A 22,700-nucleotide genomic window follows, 5' to 3' on the forward strand; every position below is an offset into this window, starting at 1 on the left:
TTAGAACGAGCCGCGGCATGTGCGGGGGTGCGGTGGATGCGGGTGGATGCGAGCGAGGGGGCGAGGGGCCGGCTGGCTCGTAGTGGCGACCCCGGCTCCCACGGTATGTTGTGGGACGGCACCCATCGACGGCGGGGGAGCAGACGAGGCGACCACCGGGGGGAGGGGCCATTCAGATACGAGTGTGGGCCATGCTCACGCGACGCACCGAGCATGCCGCTCGGCCTCTTACTCGTCCATCTCGTGGCCCATACCGCCGGCGTGGCTCGGCTCCGACCATTATCGCCAGCTTGCCGTGTACTCGACGGTATGTGAGCGTACAAGCTTCGCTGGGGTTCTTGGTGGCCATCTCGCACCGCGAGGCGAGTGCCCAAGCTCACAAACGTGGCATTGTGCCACACCGCAACAGCGCCCCCCCCCGCCCGCCCGCCCCCCCGCTCGCCCTTGCCCTTCTCCACGCCGTCCACGACTACAACGACTGCATGGTACTAACTACGACAACTACTCGACAACTACTCTGATTAACGGCAGCCGGCATTGGTGTTTTGACTTTGTCCTTCCTTCTCACAAGCCCGCACGCGACTCGTCTAGTTGGAGAAGAGGATGCGGTAGACGCGGATGTACCACGGCGCAGCCCTGCGCTCGGCACGCCACGCGCGCATCTCCTCGACCGAGAGCCAGCTCTTGCGGCCAGTGTCGAGGTCGATCTCGTGGGCGCGGCGGGGGAGGCCGCGCTTCCAGAGGTAGCCCCAGATCCAGAAGGCAAGCACGACGGGCGCGGCGAGGAAGAGCTTGAAGAACTCCTCGGCAGCCTTGCGGCCGTGGACGGGGTCACCGAGCGGCCAGACGGCAACGTAGAACTGGGCGATGATGATGAGGACAATGAGGATCGAGCCGAGGTACGAGCCGTAGATGCCGCCGAGGGCCTGGAAGGGGAGCTCCTCGACCGAGTGGCCCTGGACCTTCCAGGCGCGGCGGAAGCGGATGTGGGTGATGCAGATGGCGAGCCAGGTGAAGAGGGTCGAGAGACCCGAGAGCGCGAGGAGCCAGTCGAACACCTGCGAGCCGACCGACGCGAGGTTGATGTAGGCGAGCGGGCCGGTGGCGAGGAGAAGGATGACGGCGACGAGCGGGCGGCCGGCCTTGTCGACGTAGGCGAACATGCGGGGCGCGTAGCCAGTCTCGGCGAGCGCACAGAGGGTACGCGAGCCGGCGTAGACGGCCGAGAGACCGATCGACAGGACCGAGATACAGATGGTGATGTTGACGAGGTCTGGGGGAGGGGTCAGTGTCAGGTGTGGGTCGGTGCGCGGCAGCGGCTGCTCGCCACAATACTCACGGTCAAGACCGTTGATGCCGGCCTTCTTCATGACAATGACGAAGGGCGACGCCTGGGCACCGGTGCCGACCTTGAGGAGGGGCTCGTCGTAGGGGAGCGCGAGGCCGATGATGGTGAGCGAGGTGATGTAGATGAGGGTGATGCGCCAGAACGTGTTCTTGACGGCCGAGGGCATGGTCTGGCGGGGGTTGGGCGTCTCGGTAGCGGCGAGGCCGACGAGCTCGGTGCCGGCGAACGAGAAGGCGGCCGTCACGAACACGGAGCACACGCCCTTGAAGCCGTTGGCAAAGGCGCCCGGGTTCTGCCAGTACCTGCCGCCAATGTACTCGCTGTACGAGCCGCTCTTGGGGCCGCCACCGGCGATACAGACGATACCGATGATGATGAAGATGATGACGACGGCGAGCTTGAGACACGACGACCAGAACTCTTCCTCTGCGTAGCCCAGTGTGCCGAGCACGCAGACGAAGATGGTCAGGATGTAGAAGATTGTGATCCACGCGCCGAGGGGTACGGGCGTGTTCCAGTACTGGACCGTGTTGCCGGCGACCGTGATCTCGAGGGGGAGGATAGCGAGCCACTGGAAGACGTAGTTCCAGCCCATGGCGAAGGCGAACGAGGGGTCGAGCATGCGCGAGGCGAGCGTGTAGAAGCCGCCCGAGACGGGGTAGAGGATGGCCATTTCACCGAGAGCCTGGGTGACCTGGGGCCGTCAGCCGCCACTCGAGCCCGTCGCGCCCCGCTCCGCCACTCACGTTGATAAGCATGACGCCCATGGAAATCCATGCAATGAGGACACCGGCCGGGCCGCCGCGGGCGAGCGCACCGCCCGAACCGACAAAGAGACCTGTGCCGATCGAGCCGCCGACAGCAATCATCTGCAGGTGGCGCGGCTTCATCTTCTGCTGGAGCTGCGGGTTGTCGTGCGCCTGGAGCTCGGGCGGGATGTCACCGTGGGCGACGAGGCCGCTGGACGGGCGTCAGCGGTGCAGGGAGGTACGGGAGGGCTAGCGACTCACCGGGTGCTGCCTGGCGCGCGCTTGAAGCTCTCAAACGTGAGGCCCATGCGCGTCGCCATCGACTCCTTGCTCGGGTCGTAGAAGTCATCCTCGGGCGCGATGACATTGACCGTCGTCCCGTCGTCCTCAAACTTGCCGCTCGCCTTGTGGTTGGCGCCGTTGCTGTAGCTCTTCTCCACGTCGTTAACGTGCACCATTGTGTCTGTTGTGCTGGGGAGACTGGGGCGGGACAGACAGGGATCGACAACACCGCGTTTATATGGCCCGGGGGAGAGGACGTCCTGGTCGCATGTATACCCCGCCCCACACGACGATTGGCCCAGCGCAGCGCGCCACATCACTTGGGCGGCAGCCCAATGGCCCAGCAGCCCAACATCACCGGCAATCGGCGTGCGGGCGTGCGTGCGTGCGTTGCCTTGCCGCTCGCTCGCCTCGCATCCTGTTCGCTCGCGTCGTACCCCGACCCGCTGCTATTCGCCTCGCCTCGTACCCCGCTGCTATTCGCCTCGAGGCCCCCCCTCGCATCGAGACAAGGCCAGCGCCAGCGCAGCCGCTGCGATGGGCACGCCCCCGACGCCCCGCCCGCCTTGGGTCCTCAGCTGATAACAGTCGGCCTTGGCACCACTAGCTGGTTCCCTTCCTCTCTCCTCACGCCCCGCAGCGTGGACGCTCCACCCTGTCGGATGGTGGGTTCTTGTGGGGCCTAACGTGCGTTCCCCACCTCGTGCACCCCGTGCTGTCGGATCTGGAACGCCGTCAAGGCCGCAGAGCAGCTGCACAACACGCCTCTCTGCCATCCTGCATGGTTTCAGCCGCCGGCTGCTACTGGTCGATGCATGCTGCCCAAATCCCTCGCCCCCGGTTAGGACGGACAAGGGTTCACCGTCGCTTAGAGACAACCGTTTGCGGCTACAGACCAGATCTAACGCAGCCTGTCTGTCTCACCGCCGCATTCTGGGTCAAAGGCTTTCGGCAGAGGAGGGTCACCGTGTCAAAGAAAACCACACGGTGACTCCACATATGCGTGTATGCTCCATTCCGCCCCACATTGTCGTGCGCCATCAAGTGGGCGAGGGAATAAACAGGCTGAAAAGCAACAACTCCAATCGTATCGGACCATGGCAAACTGGCAAACACGCGGGGGTGGCTCGTAACGTCATAAGTGACGCTCGTTCCGACTCCAGGACGGGGGGATATCCAGTCCACAAACCCACTCCACACGGTACGGCGGCACGCGATAGGCTGGCGGCTTGCGCCTCCCCGCACTTCGTACGTCCTCAGTCCTCATACGCTGCAAAGGGACCCACCGGCTATGGATGGGCCTGGATCCCAGACGCACACGGTCCGCAACAACTACGACTGCATGCATATGCACCCTGGGTCCTCCGCCTGAGGCTACCCCACTTCAGCTGATGCGCGGCCTTTGTCCTGTGGATGTGACACCTGTCGCCCGCTAGCGTGTCTTGGCACGTCTCTGGATTGCGAAATAAGACTGGTGCCCATGTGGTCCACCTTCGTCTATCGTCAATGGCCAGGCAGGACGGCAGAGGAAGAGATTCACCACCCACTTTCACGTGATAAGCCCAAATGCCAGCCAAGCCTCTGCGTATCCGGGAGTATCGGGACCACGGGCAGTACTGCCCCTCGGATGTACCGCGTCCTTGCAGTCAACCCAGCGCTGCCGACGTGTCAGCTGCGATGCACAGCGTTAGCTGCGCCCGGAATAGTGGGTGGTGGGCTTGGAATGTGAGTGGCAGTTCTGGGCTGGATCCGGGACGCCGGCGACGAAGAACGCGACAGTGGAGGTCGAGCAGTGGGCTCGGTGGGTTCGGTGGGCGGTGGGCTGCTCACACAGTTCCGTTGCGAGTCTCCGACGAGGCGGACGGAACAACAAGTGTGGCTGACGTGGGGATGGATGGATCTGCGGATGAGTGACCGCCGCCACGACCGCCGTGGATGCCGCAGGAGCACTCTGCGTTTTCCAACGCGTCAGGAGATCTGGACATATCAGCCTATGCACAACTATCAGCCTGTCTGACACGGTTCGCTCGGAACCTGCAAGTGCGGATCCGCCATACCGGACGCGACGTAACGAGGAATCCCCACAATGATTCCCCACAATCCACAATCGCGTCGATAGGCAGCCCGATAGACTTCCGCTATCCGACCAATGCCGGGCGGCTCCACAGGAATGGATCTGCCTCGTCTCTGGGTAGGCTGACCTCGTCACTGTCCCAGGTGCTCGTTGCGACGTCTCCGCTCTTCGTATCGGTGCAAGTGGTTGCAACGGGGGCGAAAAGGGATCAAAATGGAGGCGTTATAACGAACCGGCGGAAGCAGACTTCGACGTCAATTTCCAAGGCCCGCGTAGCCGAGTGGCTAAGGCGTGCCTTTCCTATTCCAGTTAGGGCAAGATCGTGGGTTCGATCCCCACCGTGGGTTGCAAACAGCGCGACGTTCGAAGCTTTTTGGGTTTTGATGGAGGTGCAGAATCGAAGTCGAGGCCGGCGTCAAAGGATGTGCCAGCTTGCCATAACAACAGAGGTGCCTTTGAGCGTTCTGGCGCTGATCTGTGCGCCTTGCAATCTGCATTTTTGTGATTGGCGGCGTGCTGGTGCTGTTCAAGACGCATGGAGATGCGCTGTTGAGAGCGGCGATGAGAGAGCATTGTGCATCGTCCCGATTCATGTATCGACGAGAACGAGCTGGCACCGACCTGCAAGTGGGCGTGGCATGACTACTTTGAGGGGGCGTCGACGGTGAGGCGATGTATGCATGCCCATGTGAGGAGGCGCTTCGAGGGTGGCTGGCATACACGCCTGCCACAGTCCACAACTCTCGAGCTCTCATACAGTCCCAAGATGGCTGCTAAAGCCGCCACCAAGCAAGGGAGGTATTGGTTTCTTGCTCGTGAAGCCAATGAGAGTGTGCTCGTCGGTGTACCTCTCTCTCTTCACGTCGACTCGCACCACGCAGCTCGCGCCCTTCGCACCCTCGCCCCCTCCCCCCACCCTGGCCGCGCTCTTTGTCCCCGTCACCCCTCTGAAAACATCTGCCGCCTTCTTAGTTCAGTGGCTAGAATTTTCCACTAGTATGGACATGCTATGGAAAGGTCACCCGTTCGATTCGGGTAGAAGGCAAGATACCCCCTCCATTCCATCGCTATGGCTTAGTGGAAAAGCGCCAGGCTCATAACATGACACCTGGAGATCCCTGGATCGAGACCAGGTGGCGATACGTACAGAAGGATGGGCGGTTCATCTTTTGTGTGTGCTGGCGGTGGTTTTTGTCAAGATCGACAACGGATGGGGAGGTGAAGCGAGGTTGAAAACGTCGATCCGCGAGCTAGCATTGGATGGATCGACCCGTCGGCAGCAGTCGGTGCACAGTCCGACACCCATTCCTCACGTATTGCTTGTCGGCGCCGGCCCGCCTCACATGACTCGGTGAGCTGCAATCTGGCAATGTCAAAGGCTCGGCGTCTCCACCAGTGTGCGGGGCGCCAGCAGCAGCCAGACAGACAGACAGACAGACTGCTACCATTTCATTGCCGAAGCCAAGCCCACGCCGAGGCGGGTGAGCCTCACGGCTGGGCGGACACTCCGCAACGTCCTTGGTCCTCGGCGCACCCAGTGCATCGCCAATCCCATGTGCTGTGCATAGCGATACGGGCCAGCTGCCCCGCGGAGCACCGACTCGATCCATGCATGCAGTGTTGATATAAAAGGACGTGATGGCCCCCGTTGATGGCGATTCGGCCTGTGCCGAGTCCTCCCAACTTCCGATTGCCCGGCTCGCCCACTCCCGAGCTCGTAACGAGCTATCGCACTCCACCACGCTTCGAGACGCACCACGCTTCGAGACGACACTGTCGCACACCAGCTCACGCTGGGATATAACCCGCACGCATCGCCCCGCCTCTCCTCACCACCACACACAGCATGACCCCCGTCCAAGTCCCCGTCGAGGCTGCGACGGCCGCGCTCGCCGCCGCGTCGCTCAAGGACGGCGCCGCGCCGTCCAAGTCGCTGCTCGCGGCCACCTTCTCCAAGCCGAGCCCGAACCACGCCGTCCAGGGCGAGTGGGACGACGCCGTCAACAGCTACACCGGCCCGCCGATCAGCGACCGGGCCAGGGCGTGCACGGTGCACGACTCGACCGAGAAGCTCGACGCGCTGTTCCGCACATCTGCCGATCCCGAAGAGAACCCCGACGGCGCCGTCAGCCTCGCGCTCGCCGAGAACTCGCTCCTCATCAACGAGTACCATGCTGTACGTTGCTGCTGTTGCCCGGCTAACCCGCAGTACTTTAAGAAGGCGTTCAGCGACAACTTTACCCTCACCGACATGGGCTACGGTAACCAGTCGAGCGGGTCGGCGCGGCTCAACAAGGCGATCGCGTCGTACTGGAACGAGTGGGTCGTGCGTGGGATTCGAGCTGACACGCAGCCACTTCCACCCCATCACGCCGATCCAGCCCGACGACGTCGTGACCGGCCCAGGGGCGACGGGCATCCTCGACCAGCTGCTGCAGACGCTCGTCGACCCGGGAGAGGGCATCCTCATCCCCGCGCCTCAGTGGGTGTGCGCTGGCAGGCGGCACTGACGCCAGTTACAACGGGTTCTTTGTCAACATGGTCGCGCGGTCCGGCACCAAGATTGTCTCGGTCGAGTGCACCGAGGAGGACGCGCTGAGCGCCAACGTGTTCGACGTGCTCGAGCAGGCCAAGGCCAACGCCGAGGCGGCGGGTACGCCTATCCGCGCCGTCGTGAGTGTGCCGCGCGTGTGCGTGCTTCGCTGACACGGCAGATGCTCTGCTCCCCACACAACCCCTACGGCCAGACCCTGGATAAGGCGACGATTGTGGCGTACGCTCGGTTTGCCGAGAAGCACAACCTCCACCTTATCGCGGACGAGATCTACGCGCTGAGCGTGTACGACAACGAGAGTGGGTTGGGGTAGGGGACGCCGCTGACGGCCAGACCTGCCCAACGCGGCGCCGTTCATCTCGATCGCGAGCCTCGACCTGGCAAAGGAGACGGGCGCGCCGTTCGACAACTCGCGCGTGCACATTGTCTACTCTGTCAGCAAGGACTTTGGCGCCAACGGCCTGCGCGTCGGCTGCGTCATCAGCCAGCACAACCCGGTCGTGCTGCGCGCGCTGCTGCACACCGTCTTCCTGATGAAGGTGTCGTCGGCGGCCGACGTCATCTTCTCGTCGCTGCTCAACGACCGCGAGACGCTGCACCGCTTCACGGCCGAGAACCGCCGGCTGCTGACCGCGGCCTCCAAGCACACGCGCGAGTGGTTCGAGGCGCGCGGCTGCAAGCCGATGCAGACGAACGCGTAAGTCGCAGCGCGTGGCAGCGCTGACCCCCAGCGGCCACTTCATCCTCGTCGACATCCGCCCCCGCACCGGCATCACGACGCTCGACGAGGAGCGCGCCTTTGTGCGCACGTGCATGGCCAACGGCGTCATGGTGTCGCCGGCGTCAAACTACAACTACCACACGCCGGGGTGGCTGCGCGTGACGTTCTCGGTCGACCGGGCCGTGCTGGACGTGGGGTTGGAGCGGCTGGGCAAGACGCTCGACGAGTGGGGCAAGTAGGCTGTATTATAGGTATGCATGGGACGATACGGGCACGGGGTGGTCCGCCTGCGGGCGAGGTGGGAGTTCACGCGGGGAGCGCGGCGCCAGCGACTGCCTCACGCGGCGAGCACGGCGGCCGCAACGGCCCAGAGCAGCAGCCCACCGCCGAGTGCGGCGCGGCGCCCGGCCCCGCTCTTGGCCTTGGGGTCGACGTTGCAGTAAAAGTTGGAGGCCTTCGCGCCGGCCATGCACTTGTCCCACGCGGCGACGACGTCGTTGAGGTCGCTCGTCGCGTTGCCCTTGGCCATGATGATGCAGATGGTGACGGGCGCGCCAGTGTTGTTGGTGCGCTGGCCGCCCGCCGCGCCCGTCCACAGCCCGGTGCCCTGCGTGCCGCCGAGCCCCGTGCAGCAGCCGGGCACGAACTGCGCCGTCTCGGCCGTGCACGCTACCTGCCCCGGGGCGAGGGTGGCCGACCAGTTCGTGTTGTTGCGGTTCATGGGGGATGGGTGCGGGGGAGTAGGGGGCACCACTGCGCGTTTATATCCCGAGCGGGGTGGATGGTGAGCCGAGTCAATGTGCTGTGGAACATGCCGCGGCGCCACACGCGCCTCGCGGCGGTGGCTCGTCGCAAGAGGTTAGAGCCGGTCCATCTCCTCACCCCGCCATCTGCCATCTGCATGAGCGAGAGTGAGAGAGAGTAAACACTCCCGATCGCAGCCAGTGGCAGCAGCCGCCACACTCAAGTCCGCCCGAGTCCACCCACCCGCGTCATTCCGCGCCGGTCAGTGCGTGAGGGCCAAGCGCATGCATGTTTTCCTCCCTCCCTCTACAACGCGACAACAGCAGCAGCGAGCACCCACGCCGCCGCCGCCACCGCAGCCCGCCGCGCGCCGGACGAGCGCGGCGTCGTGCTCACAGAGCAGAGCACCGCGGCGTCGTTGCTCGCCCACCTCGCGCAGTTCGTAAACTTCGCGGCCGCTTTCGCCGTCGCGCTGTCGTTCGCCGACGCAGCCGCTATGAGGCAGAGGTGCTGTACCCCGGCCGACTCGCTCCCGTCGAGGAAGACGCGCGGGATGGGCTGCAGCCCCACGGCGCCGGCGCTCGCGTTGCAGCAGGCGTCGGAGACGTTGAAGAGGGACGCGCCGCAGAGCACCTCGTGCGGGAGGAGGATGCTGGCCCAGACGAGCGGCGCGAGCTGGTTGTTGCCGGTCGCGTTGGTGTTGTTCCAGGGCGGGAGGCGCGTGGTGTTTGTGCGGGTCCCGTTGCGACCACGGGTGGCGTTGTACGTCGTGTTGTGGGTCGTGGCGTTGGACACTGCCGTGGTGTTCTGCGGCGGGGCGTCGTCGGTAGGCGAGGGCGCGTTGTCCGTCGCCGTGTCGGTCGCGTCGGGCTCCTCGCCGTCGTCGTCGGCCGCGGTATCGGTCCCTGCCGCCACCGCGCTGTCGTCCGTGATCCCCGCGGCGCTCGCCTCGCCAACCTCGACGCGCTGGGCCCCTGTCGCCAGCCCCGACACCCACGCCGAGCCAGTCGTCGTCGGCAGCACCCCCAAGCTCAGACTCATAGTGGCGATTGTTGGGCCACCTCCCGGGCCCGGCCATCACTTAAGTACGAGCGCGGGCGCGAACGTCGGTGCGAGGTGCGTGGCGTGCACATTAAGGCGGCGCGCACAGTCCCCTAATGCATGCATGCGACTGAGCCAGACTGCTGCCACTACGAACCGGACGCGCCTACTGCACCGGGCACGCTCCCGCCTCCCCTGCCCCAGCGCCCTCCGCCTCGCCGAGCCGCGCCTCGACGCCGCGCGCCCAGCGCTCGATGTCGACCCACGCGCCGGCGTCGGCCGGAAACCGGCTCATGAGGCGGAAGAAGGCGCGCGCCCCCGGCTCGTAGGCGGGCCCCGTGCCGCCCCCCTCACTGGGGGACGGGAGCACGCCGGCCGAGGCCAGCACGGCGTCGTCGACAATGTCGGCGCAGCGCGCGGCGCACGACGCGATCTCGGCCCAGAGGGGCACGAGGGCGGGGCGCGCGGCGAGGGCGGTGAGCGCCGCGAGAGCCGAGGCGCGGGGCGCTGGTGCCGGCTCGACAGCGGGCTGCGGGAGGAGCGGGGACGCCGCGGCCGTGCTCGGTGAGGGCGGGCGCGCCGTGCTAATGCTCGCCCGGGTCCGGCGGGGAACGATGCGCGCGCGCTCCGACGGATCCGTCGCGCTGCGCTGAGGCTGCGCCGCCTCGCCCCAGTGTCGAAGGCCCAGCCCGGCGCCGAGCCCCACCCCGCCAGCAGCGAGGTCGGTGCTGCTCATCGTCGAGGGCGAGCTCGCCGCGTACCCGTACCACATCGCCTCTGGGCGCCACAGGTCGTCTGGCGGCGCGGATGAGGGCGGGGCGGGCGCGCGCGGCGAGTAACCCGACACGTAGGACTCGAGGCTCGAATCGGAGCTGGAGCGAGCCCGCGCGCGCTTGATCGGCGGGGACGTCAGGTCCGTGTCTGTTGGTTCGGCGCGCGACGACGCCGACGAGCCGTTGGACGGGTGCGAGGCGCCGGCCGCGCCCATGAGCCAGCGGGTCACGGCGCCGCCCTGCTCGTCCTGCCGTTAGCGGGGTTGGGGAGGGGGCCTACCTCCTCGTTGGGGGTGATGCCCCCTGCGTCGTCTGCGTCGTCCCCGGCGGCGGCGGCGGCGTCCTTGAGCCCGTCTGGCGGTGGCTTGGGCTTGTCGGCTGGCGAGCTGCCCATCTCGCTCCCCGCGCCCACGCCCACGCCGCCCAGCTCCAACGCCAGCGCGTTCACGTCCGAGCGGTTCGTTGAGCCCATCGTGTGTAGAGTAGAGTCGAGGTAGACGTCGCAGTTGGCGAGCAGATCAACCACCTGCCGGAAGGCAACTTACGCACCCGCACCCAGCCACGACTCCCACGTCATCATCCCGCCCAGCCGCGAACGACGACGCGGCCAGAGCGCTGGGGCCGGCCACCTCGCAACGCACCGTGCACGCGCCCTCGTGGGGCGGGGCGACAGCATACAATGCATGCTGCTTCCCGTAAGAAGTATGCTGGTTGCTGCGATGCGCGCAGCGAGCGCGATGCACGCCGCCGCCGCCACTGCCACGGCTGGCTGACCCGAGTGGCACATCGCGAGGCACGGCCACCCACCCGCCGCTCCCCTCCCGCGCCTGCGTCGCCGCCAGATGACCAACACTGCCGCCTGTCCTCGCTGCACTTCCTACAGGCTCAAGGTCGACCTCGCGCAGACACGGTCAAGGCGCAGACCGTGGCGACTATCCACGTACACCTACGGCAAGAAGTACCTGATCAACCTAACGTGATCGACACGCCTCAGCGACGAGGTGTCGCGCAGTCTCGGCGCGTGCGAGCGCTCGTCGATGGCACGCAGGGTACTCACGCCCGCGTCGCCGCGGCCACCTCCGCCGGCCAACCCAACCCACGCGCCGCGCCGACTGCGTCGCCGCGTCGCAACGCCCCCCCGCAAAGCCCAAACGTAACATCGTGACCAGATGGCACCAGACTCTACAAAGCGCCACCCTGCCTTACCCTCTAAACCGACACGTCGGCGACCTTGTCGGCAACGTCGTCGACCTCGTCGCTGCCGAGCGCGCTCGCAGCCGCCGCAAACGAGAAGCCCGCAGTCGCCTTGGTGGCAGGCTTGGCCGGGGCAGCCGCAGCCGCGGGCGCCGACTCGCGCTGTGCGCGCGGCGCGGCGACCTGCTCAAAGCCGTCGGCGTCGGCCGCAGCGGCCTCCTTGGCCTCCTTGGGGGGCAGGCGCGACGGGTGGACGCGCTTGGGCTGGGCCGCGCGCTCGGCGTCGCGCTTGGCCGCCTGTGCGGCCTTGGCCTTCTCGGCCTCCTCCTTGGCCTTGGCGCCGGCCGCCGCCTTCTCCTTGCGGCGCTCCTCGGCGTGGGCCGCAGCCTCGGCCTCACGCGCCGCCGAGTCGACGGGCTTGGCCGCGCCAAACGGCGACGCCTTGGACGACGACGAAGCCGTCTCGGCGGCCGTGCCGGCGGCAGCGGAGCGCGCCTGCAGATTGAGGCGGGGGCGCTGGGGCTCGGCGGGCTCGGCGCGCTGAGCGGGCGAGCGGGTGCCTCGGGACCACTGCAATGTCAGCACTGTAGACAATGTCACCTTGCCTACACTCACAGTCGACTCGGTGTCGGCGGGGCCGGCAGGGCGGTGGGGGGGAGCGTCGCGGGGCTCGCGGGGGCCGCGGGCGCCGCCGACCTGGGGCGCGGGGGGCGGGACAAACGCCTTGTTCGAGCGCCACTGGTCGGCGTCGTCGGCCGCCGAGGGGGTCAGCTCGCGGGGCTCGCGGCCCTCGTGGGGCGGTCCGTCACGGGGGCGACCGTAGCCCGACGACTCGCGCGACGGCGTAAACTTTGCGCCGCGCGCAGCCGACCAGTCGCGGTCGGCGCCGTCTGATGCGCCCGAGAAGGTGCGGCGCGGGGGCTCGGGCTGGCGCTGCACGAGCGGGGTCGCGCGGCGCCACTGCGACGCCTCGTCGGCGGCCGAGGGAGCAAAGTCGCGGCGGCCCGCGGTCGAGGCTGCGGCGCGGCGTTAGCCTGCGTTCCATCCTCTCTCCCGTCTCTACTCACGCGCCTCGGCAACGTTGACCCTCACGGTCCTTCCGCCCAGGCTGGTGCCGCTCACGGCCAGCGCCGAGACGAGCCCGTCGCGCGTGTTGAACTCGACATAGCCAAAGCCCTTGAGCTTGCCCTCTGCGTCCTTGACGAGGCGGACGCTCTTGGGGTCCTGGGCCTGGAAGAAGGCGCGCAGCTCCTCCTCGTCAGTCTCAAACGTCAGGTTGCCGACAAAGGCCGTGAATGGGGGCACGTCGGGGACGGGCACCTCGTCGCGGACGGGGCCGCCGCCAAACGCCGGGCGCGCAGAGCGGTCGGGCATGCTGTCGAGGTAGCCCGGCTCGCCGCGGCGCGGGCCCGTGTCGGTGCGGTGGGCCGCTGGGTCATCAGATCAGTACGGACAGGGCAGGCTCGTGCGAGGCCGAGACGCACGCGCGGTGGGGAGGCTCTCCATCTCATCGGCCCAGTTGCTCGAGGCTAGGGTCAGCTCTGCGCACGCGCCGAACCAACGTACTGTTCGTCTCGGCGAAGAAGTCGGCGAGGTTCATCTTCTGCGCCTTTTGCTTTTTGGGTGCTGGGGGGTCAGCCGGTGGAGGCGGCGAGCTGGGCGCAAGCGGCCGTACGCACCCATGGTTGCTGGTGGTTTTGGGGGGGGGGTGCTTGCTGCTGGGGGTGAGGGGGGTGGGGCGTGGGGTGCGCTCCTTTTAACTGTGGTGAGGTGTCGTTTGGACGATGGACGAGGACGACGGACGACTGGACTGTTTTTGCGAAGGTGGTCGTCGATGGTGGTCGCTGGTGGTCGCCGCCGCCGCTGGCGTTGGTTGCAGTGCCTCGCATTGTCCGCGCCCGGCGGCACCAGCGAGTACAGCCAGGCGCGCTGCATGCCCGGCCGGCCAGCTCCCACCACCCACACCCCCACCACTGTGCCCACCCACCCACGCCGCCGTCCAACTTCTCTGAAAATCGCAGAATCACGCAAACGCCACGGTGTGAAATCCCGATGTCGCCGCGCGGGGCTCCGGTCTGCGTTGAGACTTGATATCGAGACGATGCTGTCCCAGCGACATGCATTGCTCCCCATTCTCTCCTCAGTGCAATGCGTGATACAGCTGACGGTCTTGCTCAAGGAGGGTCGAGTTGAGAGCGTGTCAGCAGCCACACTCTCGCGGCGGCGCCTGGTGGCATCACGAGCGGCGACCGTGGTGACCGGCTTCCGACCGCAAACCTTGACGTTGATGGCCTGGAGCGGCATTGATGTCGACGGCGAGCAGAGGCATAGGGCCATACTGCTAGCCCACCTCGAGGCTGACACCGACTGCGTATGTGTATCCATACTCTAAAGAACCTCCACCTTCTCCCCCCCCTCCTCCTCGTCACCAGAAACACTCCCTCTCATCGCACTCCTTGCTCGCGCCCGGCCGTGGTGGCTGGCCGGCGTGTGCCGCCCGCGTAACGGGGCAAGGCTCGTCCGGGATGGCGGCCGAGACGAGGTTCCACAAATGGCTGAACGTGTTGCGCGGCTGCTGGGCGTCGTTGTCGAGCACGTCGCCGTACGGGCGGTTCGGGGTCGTGCTCCCGCTGCCCGCCTGCTCGTCGTAGCCGAGGTCCTGGGCCACGACGATGGTGTGTGCCTCTTCGATGCGGGAGCGGGCTGAGAGCCCGGCGCTCGAGCTCGACGCCTCGGACGTGCCCGTCGGCTGGGGCTGCGCGCCGGCGGCCTGCATCACGTGCCCCTGCTGCAGGAAGCGGAGGAGCGACGACGTCGAGTCGAGCGGGTACTCTGTCCACCATTCTGCGCGTTCCGTGCGCTCGAGGCCGGACGTGGGGGCGGAGGGGAGGGCGAGCTGGGGCGTCAGTATGAGGAGTAGGTTCAAAGGCCGGTGGCTGGCCCGCGCCGCACTGCACGTGCCGTACGGTGCTGCCTGCCCCAACGACACCCACCTCGCCCTGCTCCAGGTGTATTCTCTCGAGCGCGGCCCCGACCTCAGGCAGCGAGAGGAGGAACCACAGCGCGTTCTCGCACTGCTGCACGCGGGTCTCAGCGAGCTTAGTGAGGCCAGCCACCGGGCCGCTGGGCATCAGCTCTGCCTTTACGGCTAACGCACCGGCGCTGCTGGGGAGGCGGGTACTCGCACGCCTGCGCGTGCTTCCTGCACGAGCCGCAGACCGGGCGCTCGTGGTCGCACTGGGAGGAAGCAAGTCAGCCTCGGCCTGTGCCCGAGACCAGCTGGCGGCCCGCGCGCCGCCGCCCGACACGACTCACCCGCCGCTTCTTGGAGATACAGCGCAGGCAGGCCCTCGAGCTCATTGTGCTGGTGGGCGGGGGAGGAGGAGCCAAGACGGTGCAATGTTTTGCGGAGTAGAGCCAGTCCGCGGCGAGGAGGAGGGGAGTGGCTTGGGTGGTGGTGGCGGGAGCAAATGGGCTGGGGGCTGCCATGAGGTATGACGTCATGGTGCAGCGACGGCGATCGCGGTGAGCGACGCGGCGATGACCCTCGGCGCAGCGAGCACGGCGCAGCGAGAACGGGGCGGACACGGCGTGCATGGGGATACTGACACGGGAACGATGTACTGAACTACAGATGGAGGGCATGGCGAGACACAATCAGACTAGGCGCTACAGTATGAACAGGCGACGCGAACCACCTCTCCCCTCCTCCCCTCCTCCCTTCCCTCCTTCCCTCCTTCCTCGACGCCCTCAATGGCCCTGGTTGGCGACGGCCAGGATCGACGCCGCAGCCGCCTCGGGGTCGAGGTACGTCCCGCCCTTGACCACGGGCCTGAGCGCCTCGTCGAGCTCGTAGACCAGCGGGATGCCGGTGGGGATGTTAAGCTCGGCAATGTCGGCGTCGCTAATCCCGTCGAGGTGCTTGACGAGCGCGCGGAGCGAGTTGCCGTGCACGGTGACGAGCACCGTGTTGCCCGCCTGCAGGTCGGGGACGATGGCGTCGTGCCAGTAGGGCAAGAAGCGGGCGACCACGTCCTTGAGGCACTCGGCGAGGGGGACGGGGTGGCCCGCGTAGCGCGGCTCATGCGACTGCGAGTAGGGCGCCTCGGGGTCGATAGCGGGCGGCCTCGTGTCGTAGCTCCGGCGCCAGAGCATGAACTGCGCGTCGCCGTACTTGTCCCGTGTCGCCCGCTTATCGAGGCCCTGCAGCGCGCCGTAGTGCCGCTCATTCAGGCGCCAGTCGCGGCGTACCGGGATCCAGTCGAGGTCGGCCGCCTCGAGCGCCAGGTTGGCCGTCACGATCGCGCGCTTCAGCAGCGACGTGTGCAGGATGTCGGGGAGCACGCCCTTGGCGCGCAGGAGCTCGCCGCCGCGCGAGGCCTCGGCCCGGCCCTTGGGGGAGAGCGGCACGTCGACCCACCCCGTGAAGAGGTTGCGCGCGTTCCACGTCGACTCGCCGTGCCGGAGTAGGACGAGGGTGTAGGGCATGGCGAAGAGGTGGGTGGGGTTGCAGAAGATGTCGCTGGGCGTGTTTTGTAGCGCGCTGCTCACCGCGCAGGTCGCTGAGAATAGCGGGCGCGAGGAATGCGCATGACGTCAGCTGGCACGCGGACAGTGAGTAGTGGGGACGGGGCGGTAGCGCGCAGCGCGCAGCGTGGTCTACAGCGGAGGGCTTGATGGCGACTGGCGGGGCTGTAGAACGATGCATCAGCTGCGCGCGGGGGGAGACAGCAGCGATAAGCTGATGATGTTGTTGCCGCCTCTACCGCCGGCTTGTAGGTGCCATGGTGGCGCCGGCCGTGCGCGGCGCGCCGCACAGCGCCTCGTCCAAAGCCACCCACATGCCTCGCTGCGTGAGCGTCATCTCGTCATCACGCATGTCAGCTGTCGAGGATGTCAACGCCGCAACTCCGAGAGAGAACGCGAGCACGAGCACTGCCGTGCGTGGGACTGGTCGTTGGGGAATCCAGCAACGCTGCATGACCAAACTCAATAGCAATCGACACCTGATGTCCCCTCAGCTCCCCGCCGGCATCGGTCCCCCCCGGTCCGCTTGCCGCACCTCGCCAAAGACGAAACAGACGCAGCCGAGCCGCTCGCTGGTGCACATACGCGACGCAGCAACACCGAGGCATGCATGCAAGGCATTCTGCGTGCAGCCTGAGCCCCGGCGCGGGCTGTTGCCACCGTCTACGTCTGCGCCGCGGGGCGTGCGCCTCGTCCTGTGGCTTGCGTGGGGAGCCGCGGGGCTGTGGGGAAGGATGAGGGGGGATGTTGGCAGGAGGCAGTCGTCTGCTGCCTGTATCGACGAGCTCGTCTAAGTGCCGTTATGCAGGCCACCCCCCCCCCCCCCCCGCGCCCACCGTCCCGCTCTTCTCGGCTCGGGTGCGCGCCTCACTCACTTATCCGGTAATGGTTGCCGCCGGAACGGGTGGGTGGGTCAGTAGCCCAGACCTCGTCTAAACTACCGCTGGTTACTCACGGGTGACGACGACGACGACCGATTCATAAAGCGAGGCCCAGATGCAGCTCGCTCTTCTCCCACAACCCAACACAATGGCCAGCGAGAAGACAGCGACCACCACCGTGCCGACGCTAGCCGGCGCCGCAGAGGGCAGCCCCTTCGTGGCTGCCAAGCAGATCAACTCCCTCGCCAACCCGAGCGTGCTCATCGTCGGCGCTGGGTAAGTGGGGCAGGGGGCAAAGCTGACGGGCAGAATCGGCGGCATCACGCTCGCGCTCGACCTCGACGACCAGGGCCTGACCAACTGGATCGTGCGTGCGCGCCACGAGCGAGCTGACGGCGCAGATGATCGACCGCGAGTCGGGCGTCGGCGGCACCTGGTGGCAGAACAGATACCCGTGAGGCCTGGGGCCGTGAGTGCGCTGACGAACAGTGGCTGCCGCTGCGACATCCCCGCCGTCGCGTACTCGCACTCGCGGTTCCAGAACTCGCAGTGGTCCGAGACGCACCCCGAGCGCGCCGAGCTCCAGGAGTGTGAGTGTGGCGTGGGCGGCAGGCGGCAATCAGAGCGGGCAGGGCGGGCTGACCCACCACAGACTGGGCAAACATCGTCAAGACGCAAGGCCTCGAGAACCGCCTGCGCCTGCAGCACGACTTTGTCAAGGCCGACTGGGACGCCGAGGCGTCGCTGTACCACGTGACGCTGCGGGACACGCTCAACGAGCGCGACGTGCACGTCGACGCGCAGGTAATCGTCGGCGCCACCGGCGCCTTCTCGCAGCCGCGCCGCATCCCCCTGCCGGGAGAGGACAAGTTCCAGGGGCAGATCATCCACTCTGCGCGCTGGCCGCACGATCTCGCGCCCAAGGACCTGCGCGGCAAGACGGTGGTCGTCGTCGGGAACGGGTGCAGCGGGTGAGTGGAGTGGCGCCTGACGTGTGGCGGACGTGACCCTCGCTGACACGGCCGCAGCGTTCAAATCGTCGGCACGCTCGGCCTCGACCCCGAGATCAAGGTCGTGTCCCTCGCGCGCACGCAGCAGTGGCTCATGCCGTCGCTCACGCGGGGCTGGGACGGCGCGCGCAACTCTGCTCCCAACTCGGAGCAGCTGCGCAACTTCCGCGCGCGCTTCCCCGTCTTCCAGAAGATCTACAGGCTCATGATGCTCGCGCTCCTCGACTCGCGCTTCAAGACGCAGCTCATCAAGGAGGGCAAGTCGGCGCGCAAGGTGCACGAGAAGCAGATTGGCGAGTGGATGCGCCGCCGTGCGCCGCCCCACCTCAAGGACAAGATTGTGCCCGACTTCCCGTTCCAGGCCAAGCGCTACGTCTTCGAGGACGGCTACTTTGCCGCTATCAACGCGCCGCAGAACCGCGCGATTTACGGGCGCGTCACCGCGCTCACCGAGGACGGCGTCGAGGTCGACGACGGGAGCCACGTCAAGGCGGATGTGGTGGTGCTCTCGACGGGCTACGACGCGGATGTAAGTGGCAGTTTTTGGGCGCCGAGCTCACGCCCAGCACATCGACATGCAGGTCTCCGGCTCGACCGACAGCACGCAAAACTACGCGGGCAAGGGCGACCAGGTGTGGTACCACGGCGTCGCGCTGCCCGGCATCCCAAACTACTTTACGCTCTGCGGCAACAACTTCCTCGTAAACCACTCGAGCGTGACCATCGTGCTCGAGCTCCAGGCGGCCTACGTCACAAAGCTCATCACGGCCATGCGCGACAACAGCATCCCCGTGCTCGAGGTCAAGCAGGACGCCGCGGAGAAGTACGACAAGGTGATTGCGCAGAAGCTCGAGAAGACGACGTGGCCCCTCGTCAACAACTACTGGCGCAAGGGGGGATCGGGCAGAATCTTCGTAAGTCGCCCCCTGCTGGCCATGTTTCCCCCGCTCACGCCCACCCCCCAGACACACTACCCCGGCCCCGTGCTCAACCAGTGGTGGGACAACGCGTGGGTCGTGTGGAAGGACTACAAGGGCGGCGAGAAGCTCGCGCGCCGCCAGCGCGTCCGCAGCATCGCCTACACTGTCGCCCTGCTCGTCGGCCTCGCGTACGGCGGCAAGTGGGCCATCGACTCGGGCCTCGTCCACCGCCTCGGCGTGCGCGCCCAGGACCTCGTCGACGCCGTTGCGCACGCCGCCTCGGCCGCCAAGGACCTTGTTGTTGAGGCCGCGCACAAGATCACGGGCTAGGAGATGGACGTGTTGTACCGCAAATAGAGAGCCAGAGCCGATGAAAGAAGAACAATAAAGCAGACATACATGGCGATACTAACCTAGTCTAGAAGATACACTGGGCCACCCCGTCTCGGCGAGCGGGCTGCCCCGTCTAGCCGTCGCCTCGCTCGCGACACTCGCGCGCGACCCGCTCCGCGGCCGGTGGTGCGGCACCGCCTGCGACGACGACCCGTTGCCGTACAGCGACCCGGGGGTGGGGAGCGCGCCGGGCGTGACGGGCGGCGTCGTCGCCAGCAGCAGCAGCCCCGCCTGCGAGTTGAGCGCCAGGCTGCTGATGTTGGTCGCAGACGGCCGCTTGACCAGCCTGCCCGGGACCGGGCCGGCGCCAGCGCCGGGCGTCTGTACCGAGCCGCGTCGCGAGCCGGGCGTGAGGAGCAGCGGCGCCTCCTCGTCCACTATTGCCAGGATGCGCGTCGGCTCGTTTGGCCCCGGCTGCGGCGTCGTGAGAAAGTAGACGCCGAGGAAGGTGAAGGCGATCTGGGGTCAGCGCCGCGGTCGTGGGGTGCGACTCACGCCAAAGCCAAAGTTGACGAGCGAGTTGACGTCGACGTCGCGGAACTCCTGGTACAGGACTGCTGAGCCGACAATCGCGGCGAGGGAGAAGAAGACAAACTGCGTCGGGATGACCTGGTTGCTGTCGAAGCGCATGAGCGCGCGGTTAAGGAACTTTATCTGAAGCACGCTCGTCACGATGAGCACGACGACCGCGCCCCACGCGACCGGATGCTTGAACGCGCCAAAGAGCATCGACGACATGAGCGACGACAGCGCCTTGGTCGCCATGACAGTGTACCCGCCAAACAGGGCACACGCGCCGACGTCGATGCCAATGTACTTTGACGCGTAGCTCTCGCGCGACGACAGCATGACGAGGGGCACCACGACGGCGATGTTGAGCGCCGTGTAGACGAGGAACGGCGTGGCCGTCACCGCGGCGATGAGCTGGTCGGGCGAGAGCTGCGCGTGTTAGCTGACTCACGGCGTACCTCACAGCTACTCACTCTGGGGTTCGAGTCGCGCGACGACCACACGACCGTGACGGCGCCCAGGATGGCCAGGCCCGTGCCGAGCAGGTTTCTCCGCGTAAAGCTCTCGCCGAGGATGAGCGGCGAGAAGACGACGTTGGCAATGAGCGCGACCGTGCCCAGCGGGGCCACGACCGAAGCCGGCGCGAACCCGTAGCTGAGAAAGTTGCCCGCCTCGCCCACGGCGATCATGCCGAGCCCGAGCCACCAGAGCGGGGAAGCGAGGTACGCGCCTTCTTCGACTGGCGGCGGGCTGGGGGAAGGGGAGGGGCCCTCGGCGCGCGGCTCGGCCAGGTCGACGGCGTACGCTGGCTTCGGGGTGCGGAGGGGGAGGGGCGGGGGTCGCGGTGTCGCGGCGTCCTCGGCCTCGGCGCGCGCCGCCGCCGCCGCCTCGACGCGGATGTGCGCCAGCTTCTGGACGGTCCTGGTGGTGTCAGCGGGCACAACAGGGGGCGGGAGCGGGGGAGTTGCCCCACTCACAAGGCAAGGGAGATGAGAATGTTGCCGGCGCACGCGATGGCGACGCCGATGAGGGCGCTGCTCTTGAACTCTGTACGCATGGTGACGAGTGTGGTGCTACAATCTCATCGCGGGGCAAGTTGTGGTAGCCGCGCCGTCGTCGTCGATGTATGTGGATTGTCGAGAGCTGGACTGGCTGGCTGCAGCTGGCTGGCTGGCCACTTGTCGAGTTGTCGTAGACTGACGGCCGCGGCCACATCGCACACCGGAATCGACGTCGATTTCAGGGAACAGGGCACAACGCGTGGGCAGGCAGGGCCGGGACGCCACGTGCGCCACGTGGTCTACTCTCCCACGGTCCACGCGCCGATCCGACTCGGATTCTTGGCTTGGCTCGCCACCGTTTCAAAAGTCAGCGACAACATCTCAGTCAGCAACTACACCACACACGCACACATCAAAACATGGCCGAGCAGATCGCCATCGCCGCGCGCCGCGCCTTCGAGGCCTCGCAGCTCGTCGCCCCGTCCGAGCGCGACGTCGCCCTCGCGTCCATCCGCGAGGCCCTCACCACCGCCCGCGACGAGGTCCTCGCCGCCAACGCAAAGGACATGGAGGCGGCCAAGCCGCTCGTCGAGGCCGGCAAGCTGTCCGCCTCGCTCCTCTCCCGCCTCGACCTCGGCCGCCCGGGCAAGTACGACGCGATGCTGCAGGGCATCACGGACGTCGCCGCGCTCCCGCTCCCGACTGGCGTGGTCACCTTCGCCAAGGAGCTCGGGCCGGGGCTCGAGCTGCACCGCGTCACCTGCCCCGTTGGCGTGCTGCTCGTCATCTTTGAGGCGCGCCCCGAGGTCGTTGTCAACATTGCCGCGCTCGCCATCAAGTCTGGAAACGCGGCCATCCTCAAGGGCGGTAAGGAGAGCGTCAACTCGACGACCGTGCTCTCTCGCATCATTGCCGACGCGCTCGCCAAGACGTCGATCCCGTCGACGTTTGTCCAGAGCGTGTCGACGCGCTCGGAGATCTCGGCCCTCCTCGCCCAGGACAAGTACATTGACCTCGTCATGCCCCGCGGCGGCAACGAGCTCGTGACGAGCATCAAGAACCAGACCAAGATCGCCGTCATGGGCCACGCCGACGGCATCTGCGCCGTCTACCTCGACAAAACGGCCGACGAGGGCAAGGCGATCCGCGTGGCAGTCGAGTCCAAGATCGACTACATGGCGGCCTGTAACGCGGCCGAGACGCTGCTCGTGCACGAGTCACTCGTGTCGACCCTGTGGCCCAAGGTCGCCAACGCGCTGGTCGCTGTCGGCGTGTCGCTGCGCGCCGACGCGGCCACGCTCGCCGCTATCGCCGGCACGCCGGCGGCGGCCAACGCGACCGCGTCCACCGACGACGACTACTTCACCGAGTTCCTCGGCCCCGTCATCGCCGTCAAGGTCGTGCCCGGCGTCAACGCGGCCATCGAGCACATCAACCTCCACTCGAGCCACCACACCGACTCGATCGTGACCGAGGACGAGGAGTCCATGTCGGCGTGGGCGCGCGGCCTCGACTCGGCCAATGTGTTCATCAACGCGTCGACGCGCTTCGCCGACGGCACGCGCTACGGCCTCGGCACAGAGGTCGGCATCTCGACCGGCAAGACGCACGCGCGCGGCCCGGTTGGACTGGACGGCCTCGTCATCTACAAGTACGTGCTGAGGAGCACAAAGGACGACGGGTCGGTCATTGCGGACCATGAGAAGGGCGGCAAGGGATACACGCACACGGATATCTCGCGGGAGCAGGCGCCATTTTAACGACAGATAGAGAGGGGCAGTTGTACCATATGCATTTGGGCTGCATTGTGTGGGGCGCTGTGCGTTTTGGGGGCAGCGAGTCTGAGTCGGCACTAGAAGCGAATGGGAGATCGAAACCGACAAGACCACGCGAGGCAATGACCATGGAATTGATAACGGACGGAGGACTGGAGGGCCTTGGGGCGACCTGACGACACAGCCGAGAAAGATGCAGAAGG

General features: G+C 66.8%; 11 protein-coding genes and 3 non-coding genes across 14 annotated transcripts; 6 read left to right on the forward strand and 8 right to left on the reverse strand.

Moving 5' to 3' along the window:
• Window positions 1–587: 587 nt before the first annotated feature.
• On the reverse strand, window positions 588–2,555 carry inda1_4 (Amino acid permease; the record flags this gene model as incomplete). Its single annotated transcript, XM_069349797.1, has 4 exons — window positions 588–1,273; window positions 1,340–2,042; window positions 2,095–2,308; window positions 2,359–2,555. 4 exons carry the CDS (start codon window positions 2,553–2,555, stop codon window positions 588–590), a joined length of 1,800 nt encoding a protein of 599 aa, XP_069213341.1.
• A 2,164-nt stretch (window positions 2,556–4,719) lies between these two features.
• Q8F55_001161 lies at window positions 4,720–4,800 on the forward strand. The gene has a single exon. It is a non-coding gene; the product is annotated as a tRNA-Arg (tRNA).
• A 615-nt stretch (window positions 4,801–5,415) lies between these two features.
• On the forward strand, window positions 5,416–5,498 carry Q8F55_001162. Its single transcript has one exon. It is a non-coding gene; the product is annotated as a tRNA-Thr (tRNA).
• Window positions 5,499–5,516: 18 nt separating this feature from the next.
• On the forward strand, window positions 5,517–5,595 carry Q8F55_001163. Its single transcript has one exon. It is a non-coding gene; the product is annotated as a tRNA-Met (tRNA).
• A 704-nt stretch (window positions 5,596–6,299) lies between these two features.
• Q8F55_001164 (uncharacterized protein) lies at window positions 6,300–7,967 on the forward strand (the record flags this gene model as incomplete). The annotated part of the gene is made up of 6 exons (XM_069349798.1): window positions 6,300–6,772; window positions 6,807–6,935; window positions 6,970–7,126; window positions 7,168–7,306; window positions 7,341–7,704; window positions 7,739–7,967. 6 exons carry the CDS (start codon window positions 6,300–6,302, stop codon window positions 7,965–7,967), a joined length of 1,491 nt encoding a protein of 496 aa, XP_069213342.1.
• A 98-nt stretch (window positions 7,968–8,065) lies between these two features.
• On the reverse strand, window positions 8,066–8,449 carry Q8F55_001165 (uncharacterized protein; the record flags this gene model as incomplete). The annotated part of the gene is made up of 1 exon (XM_069349799.1): window positions 8,066–8,449. The coding sequence occupies one exon, from the start codon at window positions 8,447–8,449 to the stop codon at window positions 8,066–8,068; it is 384 nt and encodes a 127-aa protein (XP_069213343.1).
• A 329-nt stretch (window positions 8,450–8,778) lies between these two features.
• On the reverse strand, window positions 8,779–9,513 carry Q8F55_001166 (uncharacterized protein; the record flags this gene model as incomplete). The annotated part of the gene is made up of 1 exon (XM_069349800.1): window positions 8,779–9,513. The coding sequence occupies one exon, from the start codon at window positions 9,511–9,513 to the stop codon at window positions 8,779–8,781; it is 735 nt and encodes a 244-aa protein (XP_069213344.1).
• Window positions 9,514–9,679: 166 nt separating this feature from the next.
• On the reverse strand, window positions 9,680–10,758 carry Q8F55_001167 (uncharacterized protein; the record flags this gene model as incomplete). The annotated part of the gene is made up of 2 exons (XM_069349801.1): window positions 9,680–10,534; window positions 10,567–10,758. The coding sequence occupies 2 exons, from the start codon at window positions 10,756–10,758 to the stop codon at window positions 9,680–9,682; spliced, it is 1,047 nt and encodes a 348-aa protein (XP_069213345.1).
• Window positions 10,759–11,495: 737 nt separating this feature from the next.
• Window positions 11,496–13,163, reverse strand: TIF3 (Eukaryotic translation initiation factor 4B; the record flags this gene model as incomplete). Its single annotated transcript, XM_069349802.1, has 5 exons — window positions 11,496–12,050; window positions 12,096–12,496; window positions 12,548–12,910; window positions 13,047–13,106; window positions 13,160–13,163. 5 exons carry the CDS (start codon window positions 13,161–13,163, stop codon window positions 11,496–11,498), a joined length of 1,383 nt encoding a protein of 460 aa, XP_069213346.1.
• A 742-nt stretch (window positions 13,164–13,905) lies between these two features.
• Q8F55_001169 (uncharacterized protein) lies at window positions 13,906–14,840 on the reverse strand (the record flags this gene model as incomplete). The annotated part of the gene is made up of 4 exons (XM_069349803.1): window positions 13,906–14,376; window positions 14,474–14,603; window positions 14,638–14,717; window positions 14,796–14,840. The coding sequence occupies 4 exons, from the start codon at window positions 14,838–14,840 to the stop codon at window positions 13,906–13,908; spliced, it is 726 nt and encodes a 241-aa protein (XP_069213347.1).
• A 390-nt stretch (window positions 14,841–15,230) lies between these two features.
• Q8F55_001170 (uncharacterized protein) lies at window positions 15,231–15,968 on the reverse strand (the record flags this gene model as incomplete). The annotated part of the gene is made up of 1 exon (XM_069349804.1): window positions 15,231–15,968. One exon carries the CDS (start codon window positions 15,966–15,968, stop codon window positions 15,231–15,233), a length of 738 nt encoding a protein of 245 aa, XP_069213348.1.
• Window positions 15,969–17,036: 1,068 nt separating this feature from the next.
• Window positions 17,037–19,148, forward strand: Q8F55_001171 (uncharacterized protein; the record flags this gene model as incomplete). Its single annotated transcript, XM_069349805.1, has 8 exons — window positions 17,037–17,164; window positions 17,198–17,255; window positions 17,290–17,342; window positions 17,378–17,478; window positions 17,541–17,859; window positions 17,917–18,427; window positions 18,480–18,812; window positions 18,864–19,148. The coding sequence occupies 8 exons, from the start codon at window positions 17,037–17,039 to the stop codon at window positions 19,146–19,148; spliced, it is 1,788 nt and encodes a 595-aa protein (XP_069213349.1).
• A 78-nt stretch (window positions 19,149–19,226) lies between these two features.
• Q8F55_001172 (uncharacterized protein) lies at window positions 19,227–20,778 on the reverse strand (the record flags this gene model as incomplete). Its single annotated transcript, XM_069349806.1, has 4 exons — window positions 19,227–19,670; window positions 19,707–20,150; window positions 20,195–20,642; window positions 20,699–20,778. The coding sequence occupies 4 exons, from the start codon at window positions 20,776–20,778 to the stop codon at window positions 19,227–19,229; spliced, it is 1,416 nt and encodes a 471-aa protein (XP_069213350.1).
• A 363-nt stretch (window positions 20,779–21,141) lies between these two features.
• On the forward strand, window positions 21,142–22,482 carry PRO2 (glutamate-5-semialdehyde dehydrogenase; the record flags this gene model as incomplete). Its single annotated transcript, XM_069349807.1, has 1 exon — window positions 21,142–22,482. The coding sequence occupies one exon, from the start codon at window positions 21,142–21,144 to the stop codon at window positions 22,480–22,482; it is 1,341 nt and encodes a 446-aa protein (XP_069213351.1).
• Window positions 22,483–22,700: the final 218 nt, after the last annotated feature.

This window comes from Vanrija albida (genome assembly GCF_041260175.1).
Source record: "Vanrija albida strain AlHP1 chromosome Unknown contig_1, whole genome shotgun sequence".
Taxonomy (NCBI): domain Eukaryota; kingdom Fungi; phylum Basidiomycota; class Tremellomycetes; order Trichosporonales; family Trichosporonaceae; genus Vanrija; species Vanrija albida.